The following is a 25205-nucleotide window of genomic DNA, read 5'->3' as shown; positions in this document are numbered from 1 at the left end:
TAGATACCCACATTTTCATGAAAAAAAGGATCTGATGTAAAGGAATGATTACACACTTAAACAACTGGCACTATCACAGAGGTCAAGCTCAGCTATGGATACATCACTAAGCCTCCTAATTACAACAGGGTGTAATTTAAGGCATCTTTAGCTGTCAGTGATTAAACGTGTGCCATTTTCCAGTTAGATGTATGTGTTCAGCTTCTAAAAAAAAGTCTTGTGAAGCCTTTTTGGAAGCATAAACATTCAATTAAATGATCTAGTTGAGTCCTCATAATTGGGCTGAAGTCTGTTTATAACTAATTCACGACACACCATAATTAGCCAAATGATTAATTGGTAATTACTCTATGAAAACAAATTAATCATTGTGTTTCCCAAAAGAAGATGCTCTCTCTACACCACTGCAAACCATTTGGCTCTGGTCTGTGACTGTCTTGATTTATTTCTAGTTATCCATCTATGTCCTGGCTATGAAATTTGGAGGAATCTCCCCCCGGCTCTCAGCAATGCACTGACAGCTGTAGCAACAGGCAGCATCAAAAACATTTTCCATTTTTTTAGCATTTTATTACCCTCCCCAGACATGCCTGAACCTGCTGGCTGGATAATGTTTTTCTTTGATGGTGCTCTCATTTGAAAGTAGGAAGGAGAATCTTGCAATTATGTTCATATAAAGACTCAGAAAATGAGCAGATGAGGATGTGAAATACAGCCAACCTTTGTGTCTGAAACACCCCTCAGCCCACAGGGCTTTCAGCCTTACAGTTTCCAAAATGAATTGTTCAACCATGTTGGCACAGGGAAAGCACCAACAGGTTGTATATAAAACAAAAAGCTGCTTGCACAGTTGTGAGTTTTCTCCAGGAGCTGATGGGAATGCTCTAGCCTCTGGGAAATGTGGCTCACCATGTCCAACACAGGGAGGGACAGCTGAGCTCACCCCTCACAGGGGTCTGGGGACAGCAATGGGCATGAAGGAGCTTCACAGTCAGAGCAGGCTCAAAATGGAGTCACAGAGCAATTTAGGTTGGAAAAGCCCTAGGAATCCTACTTCAATGCTTGACAACCCTTTTGGTGAAGAAATCTTCCTTAACAGACAACTTAAACCTCTCCTGTGCAACATGAGGCTGTTTCCTCTTGTCCTAGAAGATTACAAAAATGCAAAAATAAATCTTTAAGTAGCCAATACACACTTTTATCTTTTCCTGTTCTTGAAAGAGAAGGAAAATCTGCAGTGCTTTAAGAGGAAGGACACTGGCAGAAAGGGGAGGTGAGCTCTCAGGGAATGTGCTGGTCATCTGGAGAGAAAAGAGACCGCGCTTTAGCAGGGAGCACAAAAATTCTAAAAGAGACCAAAACTGAAGGTTGTTCAGAATTTCCTGCGGAAAGATTTCAAAGGACATGCTTAAAGAAGCAGGGCAGGCAGATGGGGTGTAAAACCACCCATGGGAGGTGGTTGGATTCGTGACTCGAGTGCAATGGAGACGTATCCTGCTGGTCCCACACCGAGCTGGCAGCCCCTGCAAAGCTCTGTGCTGACTTCTGATGTGCAGCCAAGACTAACCACAAATCCCCTGCTGTCTGATGGGCCATTTGCCAAAACGTCCCTGAGTAACCAAAATCAGATCTACCTGAAGCCCCTTGACAAGAAGTCAGATTCTCAGTCTCAGTTTGTTCCAGCTTTTGAAGAACTATGACGTGAAGCTGCTTTCTGTAGCAGCCAGAAACTGGGTATGGTGGTGGCTGGGTGCTGACTCCACGACAGCACTGCACCAAGAAATTTTTATTCAAAAGGAAGGTGACATTGCTAGGTGACACAGAAGACATCAGCTTCTTCATGCTCCAGGTATGATTCATAGCAGTTTTAGTATTTTAGCAGGGTAAGTAGCTTCAGTGACGTGCTAGAAATGAGGGCTGAGCTGTTTTTCAGCTCGGGTGCCCTAGGGACCCTGTGCCGATTGCCAGATTGCTTCCTGGATGAGAGCGTAGCTCAGCCATCAAACATTTTTTTACCCTTTGCATTCAGCTTTATGTACCCAAAGCTGTTCCTAATGGGGTGCAGATGTTTCTCAGACTGAGTTGTTACACAGAATGGGCAGGGGAAGGAACTACTGAAAACTTCAGCAGAAACGAAGAGAAATCATGGCACTCGTGAATCACCAGCAATGAAAGAGTTAGGGAGAAAAACCACAAACAACCTTTCTTGTTTTTTCACCAATCATTGCTGCTGTTTCATGAGGGAAAGATGGAAGAGAGATGAGGACAATTGGAACTCTGAGAGTTAATAAAACATAAAAACTCACAGAAGGAAAAGAAAAGGAGAAAACAGAGGCTGTGAGTCTGTGCTGGGGTGAGCTGCAGCGAGAGCAGCAGCTTGGGTAGCTCAATCCTGGCCCCAGCACTGCTAATTGCATTAATTGCACTAACTGTGTGACTTTGGGGATAGCAGAACACAGCCTTAGCACCACCTGCTGCAGCTATTTCCCTGTTTCCCTCTGGGCTCCCCGGGATCTGCTGATGAAGAGCAGGCCACCTGAGAAGGGACAGGGATGAAGTCACAGCACATCCAGGCGTGGTGCCTACAGCTTTGAGATTTGGTTCACACCAACTGAAGAAAACTCCATGCAGCAGCAAGCAGCTGTGGGGTAATGAAACAAGCTGGAAGTTTCTGCTTGCCTTCATGTACAGCAGGTCTGGACTGGTTTTATTTATGTGATTTTTCCACTGAGCAGCAGCAGCAGTGATGGATGGAACAGAATGATCTTGGGATAATTTGAGAACAAGTCTTCTGGTGCTTCTTCTAAGTCCCTCACCGAGAACATTTTTCTCCCTTCTGTCTTTTTTTTCCTGTCTTTCTGCAAGCAAAATGCTGTGGTTTGAGTGGTAGGGCTGACGGGCTGGATACCACATGCCCTGTTGAGGGGATGCTGAGGCTGGAAACAGGAGCTTTCTGCCTCCTCCCTGCACAGTCCCAGCCTGCCCTTGGGAGGACCCCCACTCTCCAGAGCCTATTCCCCACCACATGCTCACACAGCAGTAGTAACAAAAATTCAATCAGCTTTGAACTGACTCCTCTGACATTACTCCTCCTGATAGGGAAAGGCAGAAAGCTGGAAAAATTATGTTGAAACTATAATTTAAAAAAAAATTACAAATAAAAACAAACCCAGAAAACCTAAGCAGGTAAAAATATTCTATCTGTAAAAATGTCACAGCCAGAACTTGAAAGGTCACCATTACCTTTGGCCCATTCAGACCAGTCTGTTAGCTGCATCTGTTGGCTGGCACCAGTGTGTATCCTCTGAATGGAAAATAATTGCATAGGTGATGAGCCAAATGCTGAAAATCATGGTCCTCAAGGTGGTCTGGAGGAGAGGGGGAGCTGCAGCTGCCTTTGCTAGAGAGGCAGGATTAGAGGAAACCCAAGGGCAGCCAGGAGCAAAACCATGGCAGGAATTTTAAGGGAAGAAAATGGCTTTCTAAACCATTGGGTAGCTGATGATGAGAAAGGCAAATTTCATTTAATGCTGAAATGAAATGGATTTAAAAGCCATCATGAAAAAATTATCCTAGCTGCTGAGTCCTGTAAAAGCTCCTCAGGATTGTCCCACAGTTGGAGAGGGCTCGTGGTCCCCACCATCACCTGCCACCTGCACCCCTGTCCTCATCCCTGCCCCATCCTGGTGTCCCCTGCAAGCACCACAGTGAAACCCGTGTTGTGCTCCTCTGAAACAGAAAGTCAAAAGAAAGGGCTGAAAGCAGCACTTGGTAGTAGTAGCACAGCCTGGTTTTATCATTATTTAGGGTAAGAAGCTGCCTTTGAAAAGAGAAGATGAAGTTTTGAATGATGGCAAAGGAGTGAATTACTGACTCCTGACACGTGATGTTGCAGGAGAGCTCCAGCTTTCAGCCCCAAGGGTGGGACTGACAGCCTGGCTGTGCCTGGACCATTCCTCAGGAACAAATGGCACATTTTCAGGTTGGTGAAACAAATAACAGCTTGTGACAAATCCTGGGAAGAGACAAAGATCCTTAAGACTGTGATAAAAGACTATTTTTATACTTCACCAGCGCAGGGAGGCCAAGTTGTGGTTTCCTCATCATCAGATTAAAAAGAAATAGGGATATAGATCCTTCCCCCACGGCAAGGAAAACCCAGCTTGTGCAAAGCTCATCGATCCTTCCTGCTCTGCTCCAAGTGATTAGCCTGGCCTCACTGCACCCCCTTCTCTGGCTTTTCCCCCCTCAAACCTTGGGACACCCATGGTGTGCCGAGACCCAGCAGGAGCTACAAGATCCTGCTATGCTGCATATCCAAACAGTGTTTTATCCAAGGCACCAAACCAAGGCAGGGTGGGACGTGCTTTTCTCTGTCATATTCTGTCAAAGTCCTCAGATGCAGCTGTAGCACCCAGCTCTGTGCAGAGCCTGAAGTGACATCCCAGGAGGAAAACTGAACACCTCTCTGCATGCCAGGGCTCTGTCCTGCCGAGCAGAGCCCATCTCGGCACCGGTGTGTGAGCAGCTCCCTCTGCAGCCGCCCCGGCTGCCGGAGCAGGGAACACCAGCCTGGTGTTTGAATCCAGCGTTTGAATCCATCTTCCTCTGCAAATGCAGACTGTGAGCTCTCGTTAAATTCGGATAAACTTGCAATTGTGATACCAGCTTAATGTAAAGCCCGTCAGATTAATGTAAAGCCGTCACTTTAGCAAAGTCAGCTACAGTAATGGGTGCTTTAAAGATCTGGGCAAACTCTGTTTCATTTCTTGTCATTGTGCCTGCTTGGAAACAAAATAATAAAATTATGCCAGTTAACCACAAGCAAATAAAATGTTATTTTGCAGCACATGGGGAATATGTTTTCCAAAACAAAGAATAAAATTTGTCCATGTGCTGTAATTTAGTAGTCAAGCAATTTTATATGATTTTATAGAGCTGGAAATACCTTCAGCCGCTAAAAAGAGACCCAGCTAAATCAATAATTTCTCTTCCCCTGTGCCTCAGGAAGGCTGTGAGTGTTTCTTACAGAGGCAGATGTACAGAGGAAGGGGTAAAGCAGAGATCTGGAGCGAGGGCAGCCGGGGAAACTGCTCCAAAAACACCGTCAGGAGGCATTTCTAGGACGGGTAATTTATCCTATTTCCTTTTGGTGGCACTGTCGGCCCGAATATTATCACACATCAGGCCCAGGTCCTTGGGGGTCTGGCGTTCTCAAGGTACCAAAATCTGGCTCTTGGTGCTGCGGGAAGCACATTGCAGCAATTTGTTTCTGTTGCTTTCATAGGTTTTGGAGAAAAAGTGTTGATACATGCAACAAGGTAAGTTACTCAGTATTGCATCTGTGACAAACACCTGAAGTTTTTGTGCATAAGTTCCTTTTGGTAGTGCTGTAGACACTGATGGTGTCTCTGGAATGACAGCAGGGATGAACAGGAACGAGCCACTGGCAAAATAATACATTTTGAAGAATAAACATTTCCTTGAGCTTTGGACAGACACCACAAGAACACGACTCAGACCAGATCTGGGCTCTGATCCACAGACTTCCAGAGTGAAAAGCTCTAGGATTTGCACACAAGGACCCAGCTCCTGCTGTGAAGCCCAGCGTGGGGACATGGGTGCTGAGACACCCCCGTGCCCCATGGCAACACCAAAACCAGTGGGAGGTGCTGTCATGCAGGGAAGTGACCCTTCACAGCACCCAGACTGTGACACCCTGCTGCCTGGATGGCAACGGGACCATTGGCATTAGCAACTGCTTTTGCCAGAATTTCACTGGCTGGGTTTTTTCCTTTGCAATGTTTGCCACAGCTCCCTCTGCTAAAGCCCAGCAGGAGGCCTGGCTCTTTGCTCCAGTGTATTTGCTTTCCTTGTTTGTCCAGGAGATGGGCAGCTCTTCCCCACACAAGCCCTCAGTGAGCTGCAGGGCAAGTCACACACATGTCCCAGGGAAAGGAGCCACGAGCAGGCATTCCTCATCTTCAGCAGCTCCTGGAGCCAAAATCCACAGCTGAAGGTGCAGCACTCTTCCCTGCTTTACTGAACATCAAGGAGTATCTAGAGGGACCTTCCTGGAGTCCTGTTTATAATGTCAGATAATTGCCATGGAGAGATTTGCAAAGAGTGAACAGGATTTCTCCAGTAGATCCAAGGCTCTGCTCCCCATTTTCCCATCTTCAGTCTGCTGATTTTTCCTACCCAAGCCCTTCTCAGCTTGATGCTGTCTTGATTTCTCCTTTCACTACAGTGATGCTGCAAGACCTTCCGGAAAGGATGAACACAAATTCTTCCTATCGACTCCACAGTGAATTAATGGGGCTTAAATAGGACTTTGTGAGCAGGGAATCAGCGAGACTGAACACAAACAAAGGATGCTTCTCCATTAACACAAATGAGAAACTGTCTCACTGTGCCCATTCAATCAAAGCATTGCCCACAAAGCAGTGGTGTTTGCTTCTCTCATGTAAATTTTCCTGCAGCTTTCAAGCACCATGACTGGTATTTGCAACTTTGAAATCTCTGGTTAACTGTGTTGTGTGCAATTCCTTTCCCTGGTGTTATTGATTGCAGAGATGTTTCCAAGCAAACAGGGTGTTCATCCTGTAAAGTTAGCCTGCTCCCTTCCACCCATGACGAGTTTCTACCCCAGCCCAGCTGGGCCTGGCAACCTACACAAAATCCCTTTCCTGCAACAGAATATTAAACAAGGTGGAAGAATGTTTGGAGGGGTAAACACAGAGGAAATTTTTTCATGAAAGACAATCATAAACACACACACACAGCCCTTATACCATTTAAATTTAATTTTAGAACTGAATATTTTAATTACTCACAATGACTGAGATTTTCAAGGTGATTTACAAAAGCCACGGTGCAGTTTGCCATTTATGTTTCTAGAGAGTTAGACATCCAGCTTCCACAAGCTGAAAAGAAGGATTTATTCTAATTTATAATTGCCAGTGGGGTTTGTGTGAGATACTGTGCACTCACCTGCTGGTATTGCAGATGGGGTATTTAGCCAATGCATGTCAGCAGAAGGGGTTTGGAGCTCAAACTGAACACATCTCACCTGAAGAGGCTCTCCCTGGTGTCTGGCTTTACACAAGACTGGAACACAAGAGTGGGGGGTTATTTTACCTAAATGTGGATGTCTGCAGTGGGACTGTGTACACCTGATCTCAGGTTCTCACTGGATGACAAGCCACAGCTCACTTCGGATGCCCAAGGGGGCTGCCCAGGCAGAGAACTGAGAAGGAAAATGTCAAGCTCAAAGGAATAAATCCTGTCTCAAGTGTTGAAAAGATTCCTCCTGGCCAACACCTTCTCCCTTTTCCCAACACCTTCTCATTCTTTACTGTGAGGTTGCAACAGATTGCCCAGAGAATGTTGGATGCCCCATCCTTGGGAGTGTTCAAGGCCAGTTTGGATGGAGCCCTGAGCACACTGATCTAGTGGAAGGTGTCCTGCCCATGACAAGAGGGTGGAATGAGAGAATCCCTAAGGTCCCTTCCAACCCAAACCATTCTGTGACATGACCATGAAGCATGGTGGGGCTGAGCTGGGTGCCATGAGCTGATGATGGAACCGTCAAAACTCAGCAGCTTGGTCATGGCTTTGGGCAAATGCTCCACTCAGACTCATCAGCAGTACAACCACATATCACCTGCACAGCTACCTCTGCCAGGGAAACCTCCTGCTCTTTCCAGGTCTTACCAATAGCTGCTGTGTGGAAAATGAACCAGGCAATGGGAGCAATGAGTCCTCATGCCAAGACAGAGAAGAACACCTTTGCTGCCATACTGCAGCTGGCTTTTACAGCATTGCTCTGCTCTCAGCTTCAAGCATGTCCTGCTGAGCTGGCTCATCTCAGCCAAAACCTCCTGAGCTTGTGGGACAGTCAGCCTTGCCTGGGTGGGAGCGTGGCTGCAGCTCACCCAGCTCCAGACACTGCTGCTTCTCCTGCTCTCCAGGAATTGTGGCAGAGGAAGAGCTCGGTGCAGTGGACAGGGCTGCTCATCTCTCTCCAGGAAAGGTCTTGGATGGAGTTTGAGAGCTGCTCATGGAATGTCTGCCCTGACTGCTGGCTGGTGCTCAGCCAGGCTGGGATCTGGGGGGATGTGTTAGATATGTTAGATATGTCAGATATGTCAGATATGTTAGATGCCTGCTGCTGGAGGCTGAGGGCAGTCGGTCCCAGCTCTGTGCAGCACCATGGAACTGCATCAGCTGGGTCTTGCCTGTAGGTCTGGAGAGAGATCTTCTCATGGGATAGCAGCTACTTCAGGCATTTGTCAGAAGAGTTCCCTAAATAAATAAAAGTAAATAGATAGAGAGATTATATTGTATTATATGATGGTATGATATGATATGATATGATATGATATGATTATATGATATGGATGATATAGATACAGATAATGAAAAGACCAGAGGATTCCCTTCACTGCCTAGCTCTTCCTGGAGTGCTTCTCCTCTAGCAAACCCTCCCCAGGTCCTGGACAAGGAAGGGAAGAGAAGAGCTTTTCAGCTGCTCACAGTGGGGCCCTCCATGTCTGTTTCTGGTGTGTTTGTTTCTGGTCTCTAATTCATCTGCCATGCACATTCCTGCAGAGCAAGCACTCATGTTTTGCTGCCTACAGAAACAGGCTTGTTTGGTAGCTCCTGGAGGGAAAAACTATTTCTGCTATGTGCCCCCTGACATGTCTTCCCACAGCCTGGGTCTGTCTGGTTGCTCTAGCCATGAAGTTGTCCTCCTACCGTCACTTACACATTGCTTCAGACTATTTGTACATTGCTTTTTTAATTTACTGGGCTCTGCTTGTGTGACTCAGCCCCTCAAAGAGACACCGAGCATTGGAATGTGGTACCAGTGACTCTGGTTGCAGAAGTGAGGTTTAATTTCACTTGTACCTTGTCCAGCAGGGCTGAGCTTAAGCCATTATTTGTTACTAACAGGTTAATATTTTAAAAGAATTTAAAAGGAATATGTAAAGAGAATTTGAAAGCGAACTTACAGTGAAATGCATCCTAGCCCAGAAATTATTTACAGATGGATATGGAATTAATAACTCCTTTCTATCTCTAACATACTCTGTCTCTGCTGAGTTTGATTCTTTAATTCCCAGAGCAGTTAAGCGTGAATCTACCATAAGTTCCTGAGTCTGTCCCAGTTCCTTCACTGCAATGCTCTCCAAGAATAAATACACTCCAGGTAAGACAGTGGGAAATTCCTTCCTTTTTATTGGAAGCATTATAAACCTGCTGTGGAAACTATGTAAACTGGTCAAAAGAGAGTGGTGCTCTGTGAAAAGAAAGAAAAAAAAAGGTTTGTAGTTGAGAAGGGGACAGAATCCAGAGTGTTCAGGATGACACAATCTCCCTGCTTCCCTCTTGGCAGGGGGAAGAGAATTCCTCATCCCTAATCGAAACCACACTTATCTCCCTCTGACCAGCACTTGTGAGTGGCTACAAGCCAGGCTGGGACTCAGAGCAGCAGAAAGGATGGGTCCCTTCCCAGCTCTCCATATGTCACTGCTGCCTGTCACCAGTAAAAGGAGATGCCTTGCCAGCTGGGAGATGGAGGTGTGTGCACAGCTCTCCACAAACAGAACTGTATTTGACAGCAGCAGGCGGAGATAAGAGCCCCAAGCTTTTGGATGTGGCAGCGTGCTGGAAAGTACTCCTGAGAGCAAAGATGCCCTTGCCAGTACCACTGCCCAAAAGCAGCTTTGCTTGGGGTCCCAGCTCAGTCCAGTTTGGTAAAAATCACAGAATCATAGAATCCTAGAACAGTTTGGGTTGGATGGGACATTAAAACATTAAAAGTTCCAGGGACACCTTCCACAAGGCCAGGCTGCTCAAAGCAGCAGAAGGAGCTGCAGCACAGGCTCAGCTGTGCATAAGCAGAGAGGTGCCTCAGCCTGGCTGGGAGTGACTCACCTGCTCCCAGTCCACAGCTGGCACTGAGGATAACCTCTCTGAGTGGCAGCCACTGTGCTTCAGGGACAAACACCCCCTGCCAAAGCACAGAGGAGCAGGGCACTGCGGGGCTGAGCAAACACTGACTGTCCTGGCTTGCACGCAGGTCCCTGCCTACCCTGGGATCACCCCCAGCTTTGTGGGCACTGCTGTCAGCAGGAGCCTCGAGCATCCTGCACCCCTGGGGGTGTCCACAGGGACAGCTGCAAGGGCATCTCCCTTCAGCCTGCCCCTGCCTCCCTCCTCTAGGCCAGGAGCTCTTTAAACTCTCCATAACACGTGGTTTCAGCTCCAGGTTCAGTGTTGCACAAAGACCATGTCCAGTGTTCTGCCTGAGTTAGCAGATGTTCTGAATTTGTCATGGAAATGTGCTACTCCCAGTTAAAGGGAATTCATATGATTAATGATTAATGTGCTATCTGAATAATTACCTCATTCAGTCAGCTTTTCTTCTGGTCATGCAAGAAAACGTGCATGAAAAATGAGGACAAAACCCTTTTTCTGTGTTAGTGTATGTGTGGAATAATATTTCTTCTAAAAAGAAGAAAGCAAGTGTAAGAAAACAAATAACTGACAAGTTTCCACAGTGCTTGTGCACACATGTTCTCTCCAACATTTATCCAGGACCACAGTCTCCCTCAAAATTCATTAGAGACCTGGTGCTTCAGGAAAACCTTCCTCAGGAAGAATGAGCATTGTTATATGCATTGAAAAATCTAAAGTTTCAGGTGTAGATTATCTGAGCTGATAACCATGCAGACAATATTAAATTTCTATAAGCAATTTCTAGACAAAAGCCCCCTTCAGCCAACTCGGTGGTAAGGTTTCCTGTGTGTATGTGCAAGCACATAAGGGAACATTGTTTTAAGGACTTTTTGTGGAATATATAATTTAGCAATGGAAATACCAATCTTTTAAGGAAAAAAATTAAATATTTATATTTTCAGCCAGTACTTTGGCATTCAGAATTTCTTGCTCATGAGCTACCAACACTTTCTATAGTTATCAGAACATGTAGACAAAATACATTTCAAGAAAATCCAACCTTGCATTTAAGGAAGGAAATGTTGCAAACCTGATGCCAATCTTGTCAGAAAGCCTCCAAAACTGACCCAAGGAGCTGCCTCCTACAGAAATCTAGCTGAGACAGAATAAAATTTGCTTTGGGCTGTAGTATAAACCTCAGCCAGATGTATGTGTACAGTGGCCAAGAGCCAAGACATCTTTTTGGGAGCAGTCATGCTCCTGAAGTCCAAGAGGACATTTCTGATGGAGTTGGTGAGCACAAGGAGAGCGGGTTGAGGATGGTGAGGAGGTCCTGTGCTGAGCTGTTCAGGTGTAAAACATTAGATTTACTATTTGAAAGTGCCACAGAGGAGGCACAACAGCCAGGCTAGGCTCAAGATCAGGTATTTGTGATTCAAGAGAGGGAGCCCAGCCTTCAGCCCCGATCAGAAAGGCATGTCAGGAATCCCCAGAAAAGGGGTTGAGATCAAAACGGAAAATATCTTTATTCTGCTGAGTGGTTCTTTCCTATCACTTGTGGCTCTGGCTGCACAGTTGAAAGACTTTAAACAGAAATGATTGAGCAGGGTGAAAAGGAATGTCCTGCATGAAAGCAGAATAAACCAGATCTGGAATCTTGACTCTGGGAAAGACAGGACAGAGGGAGAAGCATGTAACCAATATATAAGAAAATTGTGAATACTGTGTAGAAGGGATCATTCAGAGGGGCAATTGTTCACTACTTCCCAAAATACAGAAATTGGGGTTATCTCTTGGAAAGATTATAAAGAAATTGGAGTTATCTCCTGGAAAGAGCATACAAAAATTGGGGGTATCTCCTCAAACGACAACACAGTCATTTCAGTGAAGGGAACGGGGATATTTTTCGACTGACTAAGGGTGCAATACTCTTTATCTCTGTACCTCCATCTTCAATTCGCGAGTGCACATACCTTCCCCACACCGCTACCTGTTCCCCCGCTCACACCGAGCCCCGTTCCCCTTTGCCTGCCCGAGGAGCGGCGCTGCTCCTGCCGCTGCCCGGTGCCCCGCCCGGGCCGATGCTGCCTGCCCCATCCCGCCGGCCGAGCCGCGGTCCCGCCCGCCCGCACCGCGACCCTCCCCGCCCCGGCCGGGCGGTGTCCGCGGCCCCCGCGGCGCTTTAAGCCGCGGTGCGTGATGTCACAGCGCTTGGAAGCCGCGGAACGGCGCGGAACGCGGAGCGCGCGGAGCCGCACGGCCGGGGAGCGCTGCCCGCCGGGATCCCTGCCCGACTGGAGCCCCTGTCCACCGGGATCCCTGCTCTAGGGGAGCCCCTGCCCGCCGGGAGCGCAGCATGGACAGCCTCCATCTGCAGGACTTCGTGGCGGGCTTGGTGGGCGGTGAGTGATGCCGAGAGAGCGGCTGGGGAGGCGGCGAAGGGCGCACGGTGGAGGTACCCGGGGATGAAACCCCTCCCGGGATGAAACCCCTCCGGGGATAAAACCCCTCCGGGGATAAAACCCCTCCCGGGATGAAACCCCTCCGGGGATAAAACCCCTCCGGAGATAAACCCCTCCGGAGATAAACACCCCCGGGGATAAAGCCCCTCCCGGGATTGAACCCCTCCGGCGATAGAACCCCCCGGGGCACCCACGGTCTGTGCCTCCGCCCGGCGTCTCCCACGGTTCGCTTTGCTTTGGGACACACAAGTGCGGTTTAATCCCACTTCCCCGGGCGCGATAGTTCAAATTCAAGTTTAGCACTTGTGATGCTGCTGTGCGGGGCCGGTTTCCAGAAGCCCCCGCATGCCCCCAGCTCCCGCCGGCTCTGCCGTCCTTGCTGGAAAGGGGCTGGCAGCTGTCAGCCCGGGATCCCCGTGTCCCCATTCCGGGTCCTCACCCCGCCGTCCCACCGCCCCACACGGCAGGGATTGAGCCTGTCTGCCGGGAATTCCGATGGTAAACTCCGGGAAACAGGTAACAGAAAGAAAAGGAAGGAAACTGCATGTAGAGGCGTCAGTAACGGGACAAGGTTACTGAACTGAGAGATGCCCGCTGGTTTGCCAGCTGAGAGGGCAGCCAGCTCTGCTGCCCCGGGGCTGCAGCAGGACAGAGTCACCAGGTACCACAGAGCAAACCTCTGCTCAGGTGACCCCTCAGACCCGACACAGGAGCAGGGTGTGAAGTGGCTCGCAGGTGTCCTGCCAGATGAGGTTAATAAGTTAGCAGACTAAAAAACCCAAAAACCTCTGCCAAAGGTTTGCGTGAGCAGCTGATTGTTGGATCTCTGTAGGCTGTGGTTGCTCTCTGCCACGCTGCCCTGTGCTGTTGCTGCACACCCCAGGCAATGGACAGGATGTCCTGGGAGGTGAACAGCCACCCGTGCTCTGCAGCAGTGACAGCTGAGAGTTTTCATGCATAGCACTAGACCACGGGTGGTCCCAGGTCTGGGAGGAGACATTTTTTAACACATTTTTAGAAAGTCATAATGTGTTGACCAAGGACATGATGCTCTTTTCAGTACTAATCCACTATGAGTGAGAAATTACATGTAGTCCCAAAAGCACTTGTGGGCACTGGTTTGCACAGAGATTTACTGGTGAGGAAGCAGCACAATTTACCCACTCTCCACAAACCCTAAAACCTGCCAGTGTTGTTTGCAACACAGACACAAAACTATATCCTGGCCATGGCACACAGGTGTTCCATTCTCCTGGAGAAGAGGGAAACCAAACTGTGCTCTGTGCTGCCACAAGAGCTCTTGGCAGTGAGTGGTGTGAGTAGGTGGGTGAAAGGTAAGAGAATATGGGAGAATTGCTCCCCAGAGAACCATGGGGAGGAAGGCAGGATGGCACTGGACAGAGCAGGATCCCCTGTGTCTGAATCCTCTCTGACAGGTACCTCTATAAACTGCTCTAAAACAGCAAAGGATGAGGAATTTGCAGGTCCTGTTAGGAGTCAGCTAATGGAACCAGCTAGTCAGGACACCACTCTGAGCCAGGAGAAAGCACTGCCTTGTGTTGAACAGGAATCTCACCATTCTGAGGCTAAACATTTGTGTGAGCTTACAGGAGTGCAAAAGGGGTTGGTCCTGGACAAGATATACAAACATGAGTTCTCCTTCTCTGGTGCCTTTGGAATGTAAAGCTGAAGGAGTCCAGGAGAGTGTACACAGAAAAGTGTTGAAGCTCAGCTTTTAGCTGTTGTCAGGGAAGGGGCATCCTGCTGGTCACTGCTCTGCCTGGGCCCTTTACAGCTGTTCCTATGGAAATCTCTTCTCTAAACCCATTGCATCCTCTCCTGCCACAAAAGCTTCAGTGTTGTGCATAATGCTTTGCTTTCATCCCCAGGAGTTGCCAGTGTGTTTGCGGGCCATCCCCTGGACACGGTCAAGGTAAAACACTGAACTGTGTTCACCTGTCACCACCCAAACCCCCACCAGTTCAGACCTTCTCTCCAGCTGATGCCTCAAAGGACCTTACTTTTCCCAAAGGGGAGTTTGGAATGTTTTCACAGACTTTCTTCCTCTCCAATGCTCATTTTGAATGAGAAACTGAAAGAACTGACTGATATGTGCAACTTCCTCTGTGAAGAATTAATGCTGAAAATTAACCTGGCCTTACTTAATGTGTGGTTCACTGAACAGTTCTGCCAATGTTTTATTGAACTTTGCCACAGACTAGTATTCAAAGGGCAATGAGGGAACTGTTTTGCTGCAGGCACATTTTTATGTTTTCCTAGTAGTGCTGGTAATGCTGGAAGGGCAGAGTTCTGAAATTGTTATCCCAGGGCTGTGACACACAGTGTTTATGATTCCCTCATGATAATTATTTCTCCATCTGAAGGATTTAGAGAAGAAAAAAGGTATTTGTCAGCATGATGCAGACAAGCCCATGCACATACCAGTGCATCCTGACTCAACCAAGCTGACAATCCCTACTGCTGCAGAGCCAGGGAGGACAATCCTGCTCCTTTCTTTTTTTTGTCCAGGCATTTCTGGGCAGCTTTCATCACTTTAGCTTCTCTGCCATTGTTGGGGTTGTTCAGCCTGAAGAATAGAAGGCTCCAAAGAAATCTTATTGTGGCCTTCTTGTACTTGAAGGAGGTCTAAAATAAAACCAGAATTTTTTGCAGGGCCCATTGCAATAGGACAAGGGGTACTGATTTTAAACAGAAAGAGAATAGGTTTAGATTAGATATAAGGAGGTCTTATACAAAAAAGGTGGTAAAACACAGGCACAGGCTGCCCAGAGAGGTGAGGGGATGCCCATCCCTCGAAACATTCAAGGGCAGGATGGATGGGGCTCTGAGCAACCTGGTTTATTGGAGATGTCCCTGCTCACTGCAGGAGGTTGAATGAGATGGCCTTAAAAGATCCCTTTCAACTCGAGCTATTCTGCAATTCTGTGGCTCTGTGTTCCCTGCTCTGGTTCAAGCCTGGCTCTGGCACCAGGCAGGGCTGCCAGCTGTGGCAAACCCAACAGCCACTGGTCATGTTTGCACCCTCCACCCTTTGGAGGGTGATGCCAAGGAGGCAGGGCCCAGCATGACCCACACCACATCCCCTCCCCAGCCATCACAGCCATCCCCTTGCACACACCAGGCTCTCCTGGCATCAGGAGATGCCCAGCCAGCCCTGTTCTTTCTGAGCTGCTAAAGTGACACCAGCCCCAAGGGCATCCCCGTGCAGAGGTGGGTGCAGACCCCATGCAGGATGAGCCACAAGGCTGCCCACACCACCCAGCCTTGGGCAGGGCACAGGCAGCAAAGGCAGGCTCTGCCCAGCACTGCCAAGGCAATCCCCAACTCAGGCTGGTGGCCATGGCATCATTGCCTGGCTTGGGGGAGTTTGGCCATGAGAATCCTGCTCGGAAACATCGAGTTTGGATGCCAAGAAAGAGCCAGCCCATCCTTCAGTGGTTATAAAGACAACTGTCAGGCTGCCCCCTCTGTTGCTCTTGGCTTTGGGCAAGGCCTTGCCTTGGGAATACCAAGTAGGCAGACTTGCTATGTTCCAAATTCAGCAGCAGGAAAGGGGAAAAGAGAGTTTTTACACAGCACTAGGTCAGCAAAGGGGCTGCTCAGCAGAATCTGCAGCCTCCAGGGGATCAGGTGTCTTTCCCCATCTGGGGGAGGAGGCAGGGCTGAGTATAAGGCTCTGTGGGGTAAGTGGCATCTCCTCTTCCCCCTTCAGCCACCTCTTCCCATCACTGCAGCTTCCATCAAACCACAGCAGCTGTTTTTTCCTATATCCTTGCAAAACTCTAAAACTTGTGCCTTTACTCACCTTTACCATCCTACCCATTGCATTTGTTTTCCCAGAACTTTCTTCAGCTTCTGGGTGTCACCCAAGAGCCCTATCTAATCAAAACATAACAAAAAGGAGAACCTTCCAGGGGTATATCCATACTGGTAGTAGCTGACTTTGTCACAGGTGCCAGCAGGGATTTCAGTGCTGGGTGTTAACAGATTAGCTAAGGGACATGTGTGAGAACCAGATTGTGAGAACACTCAATTGGCCCCAGTTACTCAAAAAATATATTAACTTGAACCTCTAAATACCTGGTTACTGAGTAAAAGAAAAAAAAAAAAAAAAAACAACCAAAAAAACAACCACAAGCCAAGGAGGCAAAGTGGAAATGTCTGGGCTAAGATGAAGCCAGGAGGGAACTCAGGGCTGGGCACTGGGGTCACCTTGTCCTGGGCCACTCAGGGTGCAGCCACTTTCCCCTGTTTCCCCCAGTGTGAGTCACTGCACCCAGTCTGCAGCCCTGGCCTGAGCCTGCCCACATTGCACAACGTGTGCCATGGCAGCAGCTGCATGTACCAGCTTGTTCTGAGTGCTCAGGAGAGATTCTGCTTTGGCTGCTGCTTCTCTGTGGTTTTGGCCAGGCCTGGAGTGGAGCAGGGATGCTCCCTGGGTGCAAAGAGCTGCATGGAGCCACCCCAGGGTGAGGGCTGAGCCTGGGCTGAGGGGTGAACACAGACTTTGGTCCCTGCTGCTCCTGCCAGGGTCCCAAGGCAGCACTGGCAGCCTCTTGCAGGGCTCTGGGCCAAGTGATTGTAGCATCCAACCTGCTGCTTGCCATCCAAGAGCTCCCACCAGTCATGAACTCTGGCAGACACACATTCCTTTGGGCTTTAAATTCCCAAATTATTTCCTGCTTCACTCTGGTGTAAATCAGGGCTGAACCAGTGGATGGGACTGGATGCCATCCCTCCAGCACGGGTTGGCATTGTCCCTTCAGCCTTCATTGCTAGCAGCAGTGCTGATAAACACAGTCAGAAATGTCCCCATTTCCTAAAAACATTCCTGGTGGAGCATGTGTGTCTTTCTATAGCAAATGAGCTCTGGCCTCAGCCAAGATGAAGCCTGAGGTGCTGTGAAGTGAACAGTGATTTCTTTTCCTTGCACACCTCTAAGCCCAAAAAATGCATCCCTTGTTAGGATGCTTCTAGTGCAACCTTGTGAGCAGCTTGAATGGAAGATGATCCAAATATATACATATGAAAAGGGGAAATGTTTAATCCTGTGGGCTTTGTTGTGACCTACATGCCATTTCTTACATCTCTTGGAAGGTGTATAACCAATTTGCTTTCCAGAAATAAAATGTCCTTTTTTGAAATTATATTAAACTATTTTTGAGTGAAACATGGAGAATTTCTGAGATGGTGCTGAATTATTTTAGCTCCAATTAGTATCTCTATGTCTTAAAATCCACCTTGGAGCAGAAGTGCCCCAGAAGTCTCCCAGGGGAGCTCACCTCTCCTCTCTTGGCAACACATCCCAGCCTTCCCTGAGAGTCTCCAAATGGAGAAGACCACACCACTCTCCAATTTCCACATAAATCAGGCCCTTGGCAATGACAGCACTGCACACCAGCAGCCTGCTGTGCTGGGTCAGGGTGGCTGGTCCAGGCTGGAGAGCAATTTGACAGTCATTGATTCCAGATGTTGCAGAGAGCTTCAGGCTGTGAGATCCTGCTTAGCCTTGCTTCTGGCAAAGTTCAAGAGGGTGGATGCACATATATCTTATTTTATTGCTCAGTTCTCTTTACGACTAAGGAAGGACGTGCTCTCAAAGCAAAGTACACTTTGTTTACGTAGCATGAGCCTCCATTGGGCTGGAAACAGGATTTAATCGCATTTTACAAATGTCTTTTGCAGACTCGTTTGCAAGCTGGACAAGGATATGGAAATACATTCAAGTGTGTTCTCACTGTGTACAGAAATGAGTCTGTAAGTACTTCATCCTACATTAACTGTGCTGGTAGAAAGTGCAAGTCAATAAATAGATAAATGCATAAAGCAATTGTACAAAATGCTGTTGACACCAGTTATATAAAGACCAATAAAGTTTATGCAATTGAGCCTGCAAATCCCTACAGCCTTCTCTTGCTTAACTCTAAGGTTAAGTCACCACTTGGTGACTGCTATAGGGAAAAGGGAGATCCATGGCATGGAATGATAATGTCTCCACAGGGGTTTCATCCACAGTGACTCTTTTGCCTGATCCCACTGGCAGGGGTCTCCCACAAGGATTTTGCTGACTTTGGTGAAGCCAGAACAAACACTGCCCATATGAGGCACTTCTATGTGGGTTCCTGTGCTTTCAGCCATGTCCCGTATTCTGCACAATCTTTATAAGCCTTTAGCAGCATGAACCAATTTCCTTTGCTCAGCATGTGCAAACAGTTGGTTCCAGGAGACATCTGCTACTTGGATTTGCATTTCATCCCCGACTATGGCAGGGGATTGGAACGAGACAACTTTCCAAGTCCTTTCCAACCCAAACCATTGTGCGACTCTGTGATTTCTAACCCGATAGACAAGTTGGGGTTTACACTGCTCAGTCCTGCTCAGTCTCCTAAGCCCTGCTCCCTTTCCTGGGTAGCTGACAGGCTTCTTCAAGGGCATGTCCTTCCCACTGGCCAGCATTGGCATCTACAGCTCGGTGGTGTTTGGAGTCTTCAACAACACGCAGCGGCTCCTGAGCCAGCTCCGCCACGGGGACCCGGCCGCCGCGCCCTCGCTCACCGACATGACTCTGGCCAGCCTCGTGGCTGGGGTCATCTCTGTGGGCATTGGCACTCCCGTGGAACTGGTCAAGATAAGGCTGCAGATGCAAACACAGCCGTGCACCAAAGGTAGGAAGCAAGAGTTTCGTCTTCCTGTCTCTGCCAGTCTTTGGTACGTGCACAGAGCTTTACGGCTTTGGTCAAGGCTGGGCTTTTTGCTGCCTTGTGCTGCTGCAGTTGGGCTAAAAATTCTCCCTTTTGCCCGAGGATGGATCCCATCCTGCTCAGCTCAAGGGAAGGGTTTTTACCAATAGCATTTCCAGACATTTGGGATCTATAAAGAACATGAGAGAGGTCTGCTCAAGACCAGAAGCTGCAGAAATTGTGAGTCCCTGAGCTGTGGGGTCCCCTGGAGATCCCAGCAGCAGTACCATGGCTGACAGCAGCAATGCCAGCTCCCCATCTCCCTCTGCACACTATCAGTCCCACATATATTTGCCCATAAACGTCTGTTATTCCACCCTTCTCTGGTCAAAAAGCAGAAGTTTCCCATTTACATTAAAAACTGACTTATTTCACACAGGGTGCCAGATAGCTCAGGTGTGAGCAGGCTGGGTCAGGAGGGGACACCAGCAGAATGGCACTGGGTGGCTGTTCCTTGACCACAAGGCAGATGGAGCTGCTTCAGCTTTAGACAGCAGCTGAATTCCATTGCAGGCTGGCAGCATGGAGCAAACCCCACCAGAGCACATGCACAGCCAAATGAAGATATGGAGCAGCTTCAGAGCTGAACAGCTTGGATTCCAGCATTTCACTTTTCTCACAATTACAGTCATGGTGTTTAACTGTGAAATGCTGGCATTTTTCTGTTGCTTTTATAAAACAATATTATGTCCATTTTTAAAGCCTCTGTGCAGCTTAGAAACCTAATGCCTTTTAGAAAAACAACTTGGTCTGCATGGGAAGGGCCAGACTCTGAAGATGTTAAGGCTTTCAGAGGTGTGACTTGGCATAAGTTGAAGTTAAAATCCATGAAAATTTGGCACAAGACTTTAAACTAATTTGGAAGTCTCACTGGGCACATACCTATTGGGAGGTATGCCCTGCATTTAAGAAAATCTGTCTGAAGTATCTACTGGTTTTCTGAAAATGGACCTACATACTCTCTCCTAAAACTTTTTCCCCATGTTATCTATTGACCCCAGCAGAAGCAACTGGATGGCAGTGACTTCTAATCAATGGCAATGGGCTTTGATTAGATTTAATCTGTGGCAATATATCTATTCCAACAGTTATATCTTTTTTTTTTCTTTGTAGCAAACATTAAACTAAATTCCACAGCTCCTGGATCTCCTGTGTACCGAGGCCCAATTCACTGCTTAAGGACAATCCTACAGAAAGAGGGGATACCAGGAATATACAGAGGCAACGTAGCAATGCTCCTGAGGGATGTTCCTGGCTACTGCGCCTATTTTATCCCGTACGCAATGTTCTGTGACTGGATAACTCCTCATGGAAGCATTGCTCCTAATGCCTTCGCCATCTGGGTGGCAGGGGGTGTAGCAGGTAAGCACCTTTACTTCCTCACAGCACTGGCAAAACAAGAACAGGAAGGTTCTCAGGGCAGATTGCGAGGGTGACTCCAGGGCCACTGCATCCTCCTGAACACCAGCAGAGGACATGGGACTGAACCTTCCTTCCCCAGGGCTGGGTTGCCTGGCACCACAGCTGCACTTTATGACTTGACAAACTTTATGGAAGTCGTGTTATCAGACTTAGGCTCATTGTCAGTGAAGAGGAGAACAGACAGTGCCTTCATCTCTTTGTATGCCTCAGGGCAGCCTGCCAGTCACATTGCCAGGGATATGTGGTAGCCAAGATGCCTCCAGAAGAGGACTTCAACCTGTTGGCTGCCCACCAGGAGGGCGTGCACCTACCCACACCTAGCAGAAGCCCAGTTGACTGTTACTATCTTCTTCTTCTTTTTTCCATATGTACCCTTGCCAGTAAAACTGGCATATGTGCTCCCACCATGTGAAAAGTTACCCCTACTCCCACTTCCGACTTTTTGGTCATCTCTAAATTGCAGATCCATAAAGACAAGTCAATCCTTAGCTCAGGTAATGATAACAAAATGCCTTCTCCATTTCTCCTCAAACAAAGAGGCCCCTGGTGCCTCTGGATAGCTTTTCTAGTGTGTCCCAACACTCATGTAGCTCCAGACAAACTCTAGTCTGTCCAGCTGGGCCGTGGATTGCAGTCATGTACTGATCTTCCCAGAGGCAAACCATCACATTCAACTGCAGGCTGATCAATGGAAATAGGCATTTCTTTGAAGGAATGACAGGGTATCTCACTGTGTGGATCTTAATCCTGGCAGCCTGAGATGCACCTACCCGTTATTTGTATCCTCAGCTCACACTTTGCTTTACAATGGAATTATCAGAAGACTCTGTTTTTTTCTGAAATCGCCCCAAGCAGCAGCTCAGGCTCTTCCCATGGTATGTCCATGTTCCACCAGGAGCACAGCAAAAAATGTATTTGCATATGGAGAAGCCCCTCTTGGGTTGCCTGCACCTGATCAGCAGCATCACCTCCAAAATCTGAACACCTCCCAGAAACAGGGAATATTCTCCCAGAAATACTGTTTCTGTGCCTGAGCAGGGTGAATGCCCTGAATGAAAATCGCATGGATATGATGTGATAGATGTGAATTTCTGAGTTCACTGACCTGCGGGCAAGGAAGTAGAGAGAAGGAATTATTCAGCTACTTCTGCATTTTTCCAGGAGCCGTTTCCTGGGCAGTATGTACTCCAATGGATGTTGTGAAAAGTCGAATTCAGGCAGATGGAGTTTATTTAAACCAGTACAAAGGGACCCTTGACTGCATCTTGCAGAGCTACCAGAACGAGGGCTTAAAAGTAAGTGACATTTGAAGTTAAATCTGGTTATTAGTTATTTAATTGTCAGTTGGAAAATACAGTAACTGTTAAAAACCTGTCTGCAGTGTTGAGAGACAACTAAAGCCAGTTAGTGCTAAATTATTTTTATGGCATAGGTAATTATTGTGTAGATTCCTTCTAAATCAAAATGGTGAGAGTTATAATACATGTTACATAATGAAGAAATGAATGACTGGAGGGGTCACACACTGCTGGTGTAATTAACTTCAACATTTCATGTTAGTGCACTTAATCACGGATATAATTTGACTTATCATAAATCAGAGGCAAAAAGTCTTACCTCTGTGAGTCTTCTGCAAAATGCAGGGGTCAAATGTTTCCCATTGACTTCAGTGTCAATAAACTGATTCCAGTGGGACTGTCCTGGCACTCTGGGTGTGTCTGGTCACCTTGGGCAAAGCTTTGGTGGAACTAATGCTGCTTTTGCACTGCTTGCCCTCGTTTTGCACCAAGATAGAGTTGAATGTCAGCGTTCTTATATCAGAATTGCTTTGGTTTCGAACATGAAGAAGGGCTGCGTGCCAAAAAACTTATCTCTCTTTTCTGACTTTGTTAGTGCAATAAAAGATATTTGTTCTGCCTGCAAACTTTGCTTCAGTTAACTGTGAATGGCAGAGAATAAGGGTTTACAGCTTTATTGTGTTGCCAAGGCATGGTTGTGGAAGTAACGTCTTCTGATATTGAAATAAATCTATCTTTAACATCAGAACAGCACGTGGTTTCTTAGCTTCAAAGTGTTAATTTTCACATTCTGAGAGAAATGTAACAAGTTGTGACCAGGAAAATAACCTGAAAAATCACAAATCAGTGTTATTTCAGTATTTGCCAACATGCCACTATGTTATGCGAGCTGTCTCAGGAGCCTGTGGTCTGGTTCAGCTTTTGCCACTGAGTGAAGAAAGTCACATTCATGTGAAGCACAAACACCTGGAGAGATGCTAAGGACTGTTCTTGGACAGTCAGATGGGGGACAGGGTGCACAGGCTCAAAGGTACCTGCCTTGTGCATTCCACTTGGTGTGGAAAATTGGTTATATGCTTAAATCCAAGGGCTTCTGATCTTGGGGCCAAGATTTTTTGTGGTTTTTTACAGTAGGTGTGGGAACTTTGCTGTTATAAAGCCTGGAAAATTGATTGTTGATGTTCCTTTTCACATGTATTCTGAACTTTGGGTGTTTAGATTAGTGACTTGTGGTGATGAACCTTGGTGGTTAATGGAGTGATTTTGTAAGAAGTAAGCCAGCAGAAATCCCTCCTGGAACCGTCACACTGTGAGCAGACTCACCCCAAAGTGAGCAGTTTGTGCACTCTCTCACACACACCAGGGTGTGGTGTTTGTAGTGAGGAGCACAATGATGTCAAACCAGTGACTTTTGCCACTGTGCTCCCCTTCCTCAGTGCAGACATCAGCCAAGACCAGCAGTGGGAGCATATCTTCCAAGCAAACCCAAAAGATCTGATCCTTCAGAATCCCACCATCACTTCATTCAATGTTTTCTTTCTCTTCTTAAAATAGTCCATATATTCCTATGCTCTAACCTTGCTCCATTCCCAACAGGTCTTTTTTAGGGGCCTCCTGGTCAATACAATAAGAGGATTCCCCTCAAGTGCAGCCATGTTTCTTGGCTATGAACTTTCTCTCAAAGCAATGAAAAGATGCCAAGCTGAGACCAATCCCTAACTTCCAGGTCAGCACATAAAGACCCTCTAGCTTTACTAAAATTACAGAATTAATCTTTGAATCAAATAGAGTTGCAATTGTATAGGTCCTCTGAAAATCGTACAGCTTAGATGGGTACCTACACCTGAACAGCCAAACACAATTTGGGTCTGTGGGATTCAGAGCAGACCGCAAATGTGCCAGTGGGCTTTAGTTTCAGTCCACATCTCCTGGAGATGTAATCTGTTCTGACTGTTGTGATTATTTTAATTAATATCAATCAGAAATAAAAAAATTGAAAGGGGATTATTCTCTAATATTTTTTAAGTTTTGAAATATCATTTTTACTATAGTCCCTGCACAGTATTCTTTCCTCCCTTGTTCCAGATATGAAATTAAGCTCTTTCAAAGTGCCTTGACTATCAAGTCATTGTTTTACTCTTTCCCTCAGTAACCTGGAGTTGCATAAAGGAGCAGCATTAAAAATATCTGATTAAAGAAACTTTTTTAGCAGCTAGATACTCAAGATTTTTCTTGACCATCTTTGCCGTTTTCTGCAGTACTTCATAAATCTACTTCTTTCTTATTTCAAAAGTGTTGCCAAGAAGACCAGAAAGTCTCCTGCCTTCCTGAGCCAGATCAGCAGTGTGGTGTTGGTGAGGGCTCAGCTGCCCTGACCGAAGACTCCCACCCTGCACCTGCAGCAGCTGCTGTGGACACGTGGTCCATGGAGCACTCCGAAAGTGGCACCAGCTCAATCAAACCCAAAGACTATTTTATTATCAAATCTTTCACTGTTGACTAAGAGCACTTTAGTAATTATGGTGGTGATGGTGGGCTTCTTCACCAATGGCATTTTTTTGTTTTGAACCAGGAAGAGAACTTCCCTTTCCCAAGGGATGTACCCAAACCCAGCCCACCTCAAATCACCAAGGGAGCGTCTTTTGTATGACACGGCAATATAACACTCGTCTTCTTTGGTGAACAAGGAAAGGAGGAAATGCAGTGGGTACACAGGTGCTTTTTCTGGATTCCCACCAAATCCTAGCTTGCTTTCAGGTTCAAAGAAGTGGGTGACTCCTCCCATACAGACACGTGTGCTCTACAACACAGTTTGGCACAATTTAACACATTATCATGAAAAATGTAAAGGCTTCAACATCTTCAGTCTGTTATCCAAAGTATAAATTGAATTGGGAAACAGAAGGATGTTAAATTCAGAGACTAAGATGCTTTTTTTATATACAGAAAACAATAAACCAAGTTTGCATTTCATATAGAAGGCTGCCTATTAATTTACACAGCTTGCCCGGTGCAGCCCTCCAGGGACTGGCTTGAGGTATCTCATTAGACCTGCTGAGCTCCCTGACATGACTTTGCAGCTGCCAAAACTTGCAGATCTCTTTGTAGCCATGAGCAGACCATCACCAAATTAGGACACAGCATACTTCAGACCTCCAGCTCCTTGCTGGAATCCTACTGAGACCACTGGGGCACGCCCAGTCTCTCTTTGGTCTACCTCAGCATCTCAATTATTACAAGATCATTTGCACAATGCTTTTTCTCTTTATGCTGTTAAATATCCTTAGGATTTATTT

General features: G+C 47.1%; 1 protein-coding gene and 1 long non-coding RNA gene across 5 annotated transcripts; one reads left to right on the top strand and one right to left on the bottom strand.

The window, feature by feature from the left end:
• Positions 1-6788: 6788 nt before the first annotated feature.
• LOC135280079 (uncharacterized) lies at positions 6789-12009 on the bottom strand. The gene is made up of 2 exons (XR_010347151.1): positions 7073-12009; positions 6789-6926 (listed from the first exon to the last, which is right to left on the bottom strand). It is a non-coding gene; the product is annotated as an uncharacterized LOC135280079 (long non-coding RNA).
• Positions 9172-24882, top strand: SLC25A48 (solute carrier family 25 member 48). Of its 4 annotated transcripts, none has more exons than XM_064387831.1 (8): positions 9172-9214; positions 14318-14361; positions 18135-18206; positions 18862-19114; positions 20303-20551; positions 21773-21906; positions 23506-23635; positions 24203-24401. In XM_064387831.1, exons 1-7 carry the CDS (start codon positions 9187-9189, stop codon positions 23626-23628), a joined length of 903 nt encoding a protein of 300 aa, XP_064243901.1. In that variant the 5' UTR covers positions 9172-9186; the 3' UTR covers positions 23629-23635; positions 24203-24401. The 4 variants fall into 4 exon arrangements, with proteins under 4 accessions (XP_064243901.1, XP_064243903.1, XP_064243900.1 ...); XM_064387830.1 differs by lacking the exon at positions 9172-9214 and adding an exon at positions 12225-12368; XM_064387833.1 differs by lacking the exons at positions 9172-9214; positions 23506-23635 and adding an exon at positions 12209-12368 and having other exon boundaries at positions 24203-24882.
• The last annotated feature ends 323 nt before the right edge of the window (positions 24883-25205 follow it).

This window comes from Passer domesticus, chromosome 13 (assembly GCF_036417665.1).
Source record: "Passer domesticus isolate bPasDom1 chromosome 13, bPasDom1.hap1, whole genome shotgun sequence".
In the NCBI taxonomy this organism is placed as follows: domain Eukaryota; kingdom Metazoa; phylum Chordata; class Aves; order Passeriformes; family Passeridae; genus Passer; species Passer domesticus.
Note: the sequence above shows the minus strand (reverse complement) of the source record. Positions and strands in the feature narration are given on the sequence as shown.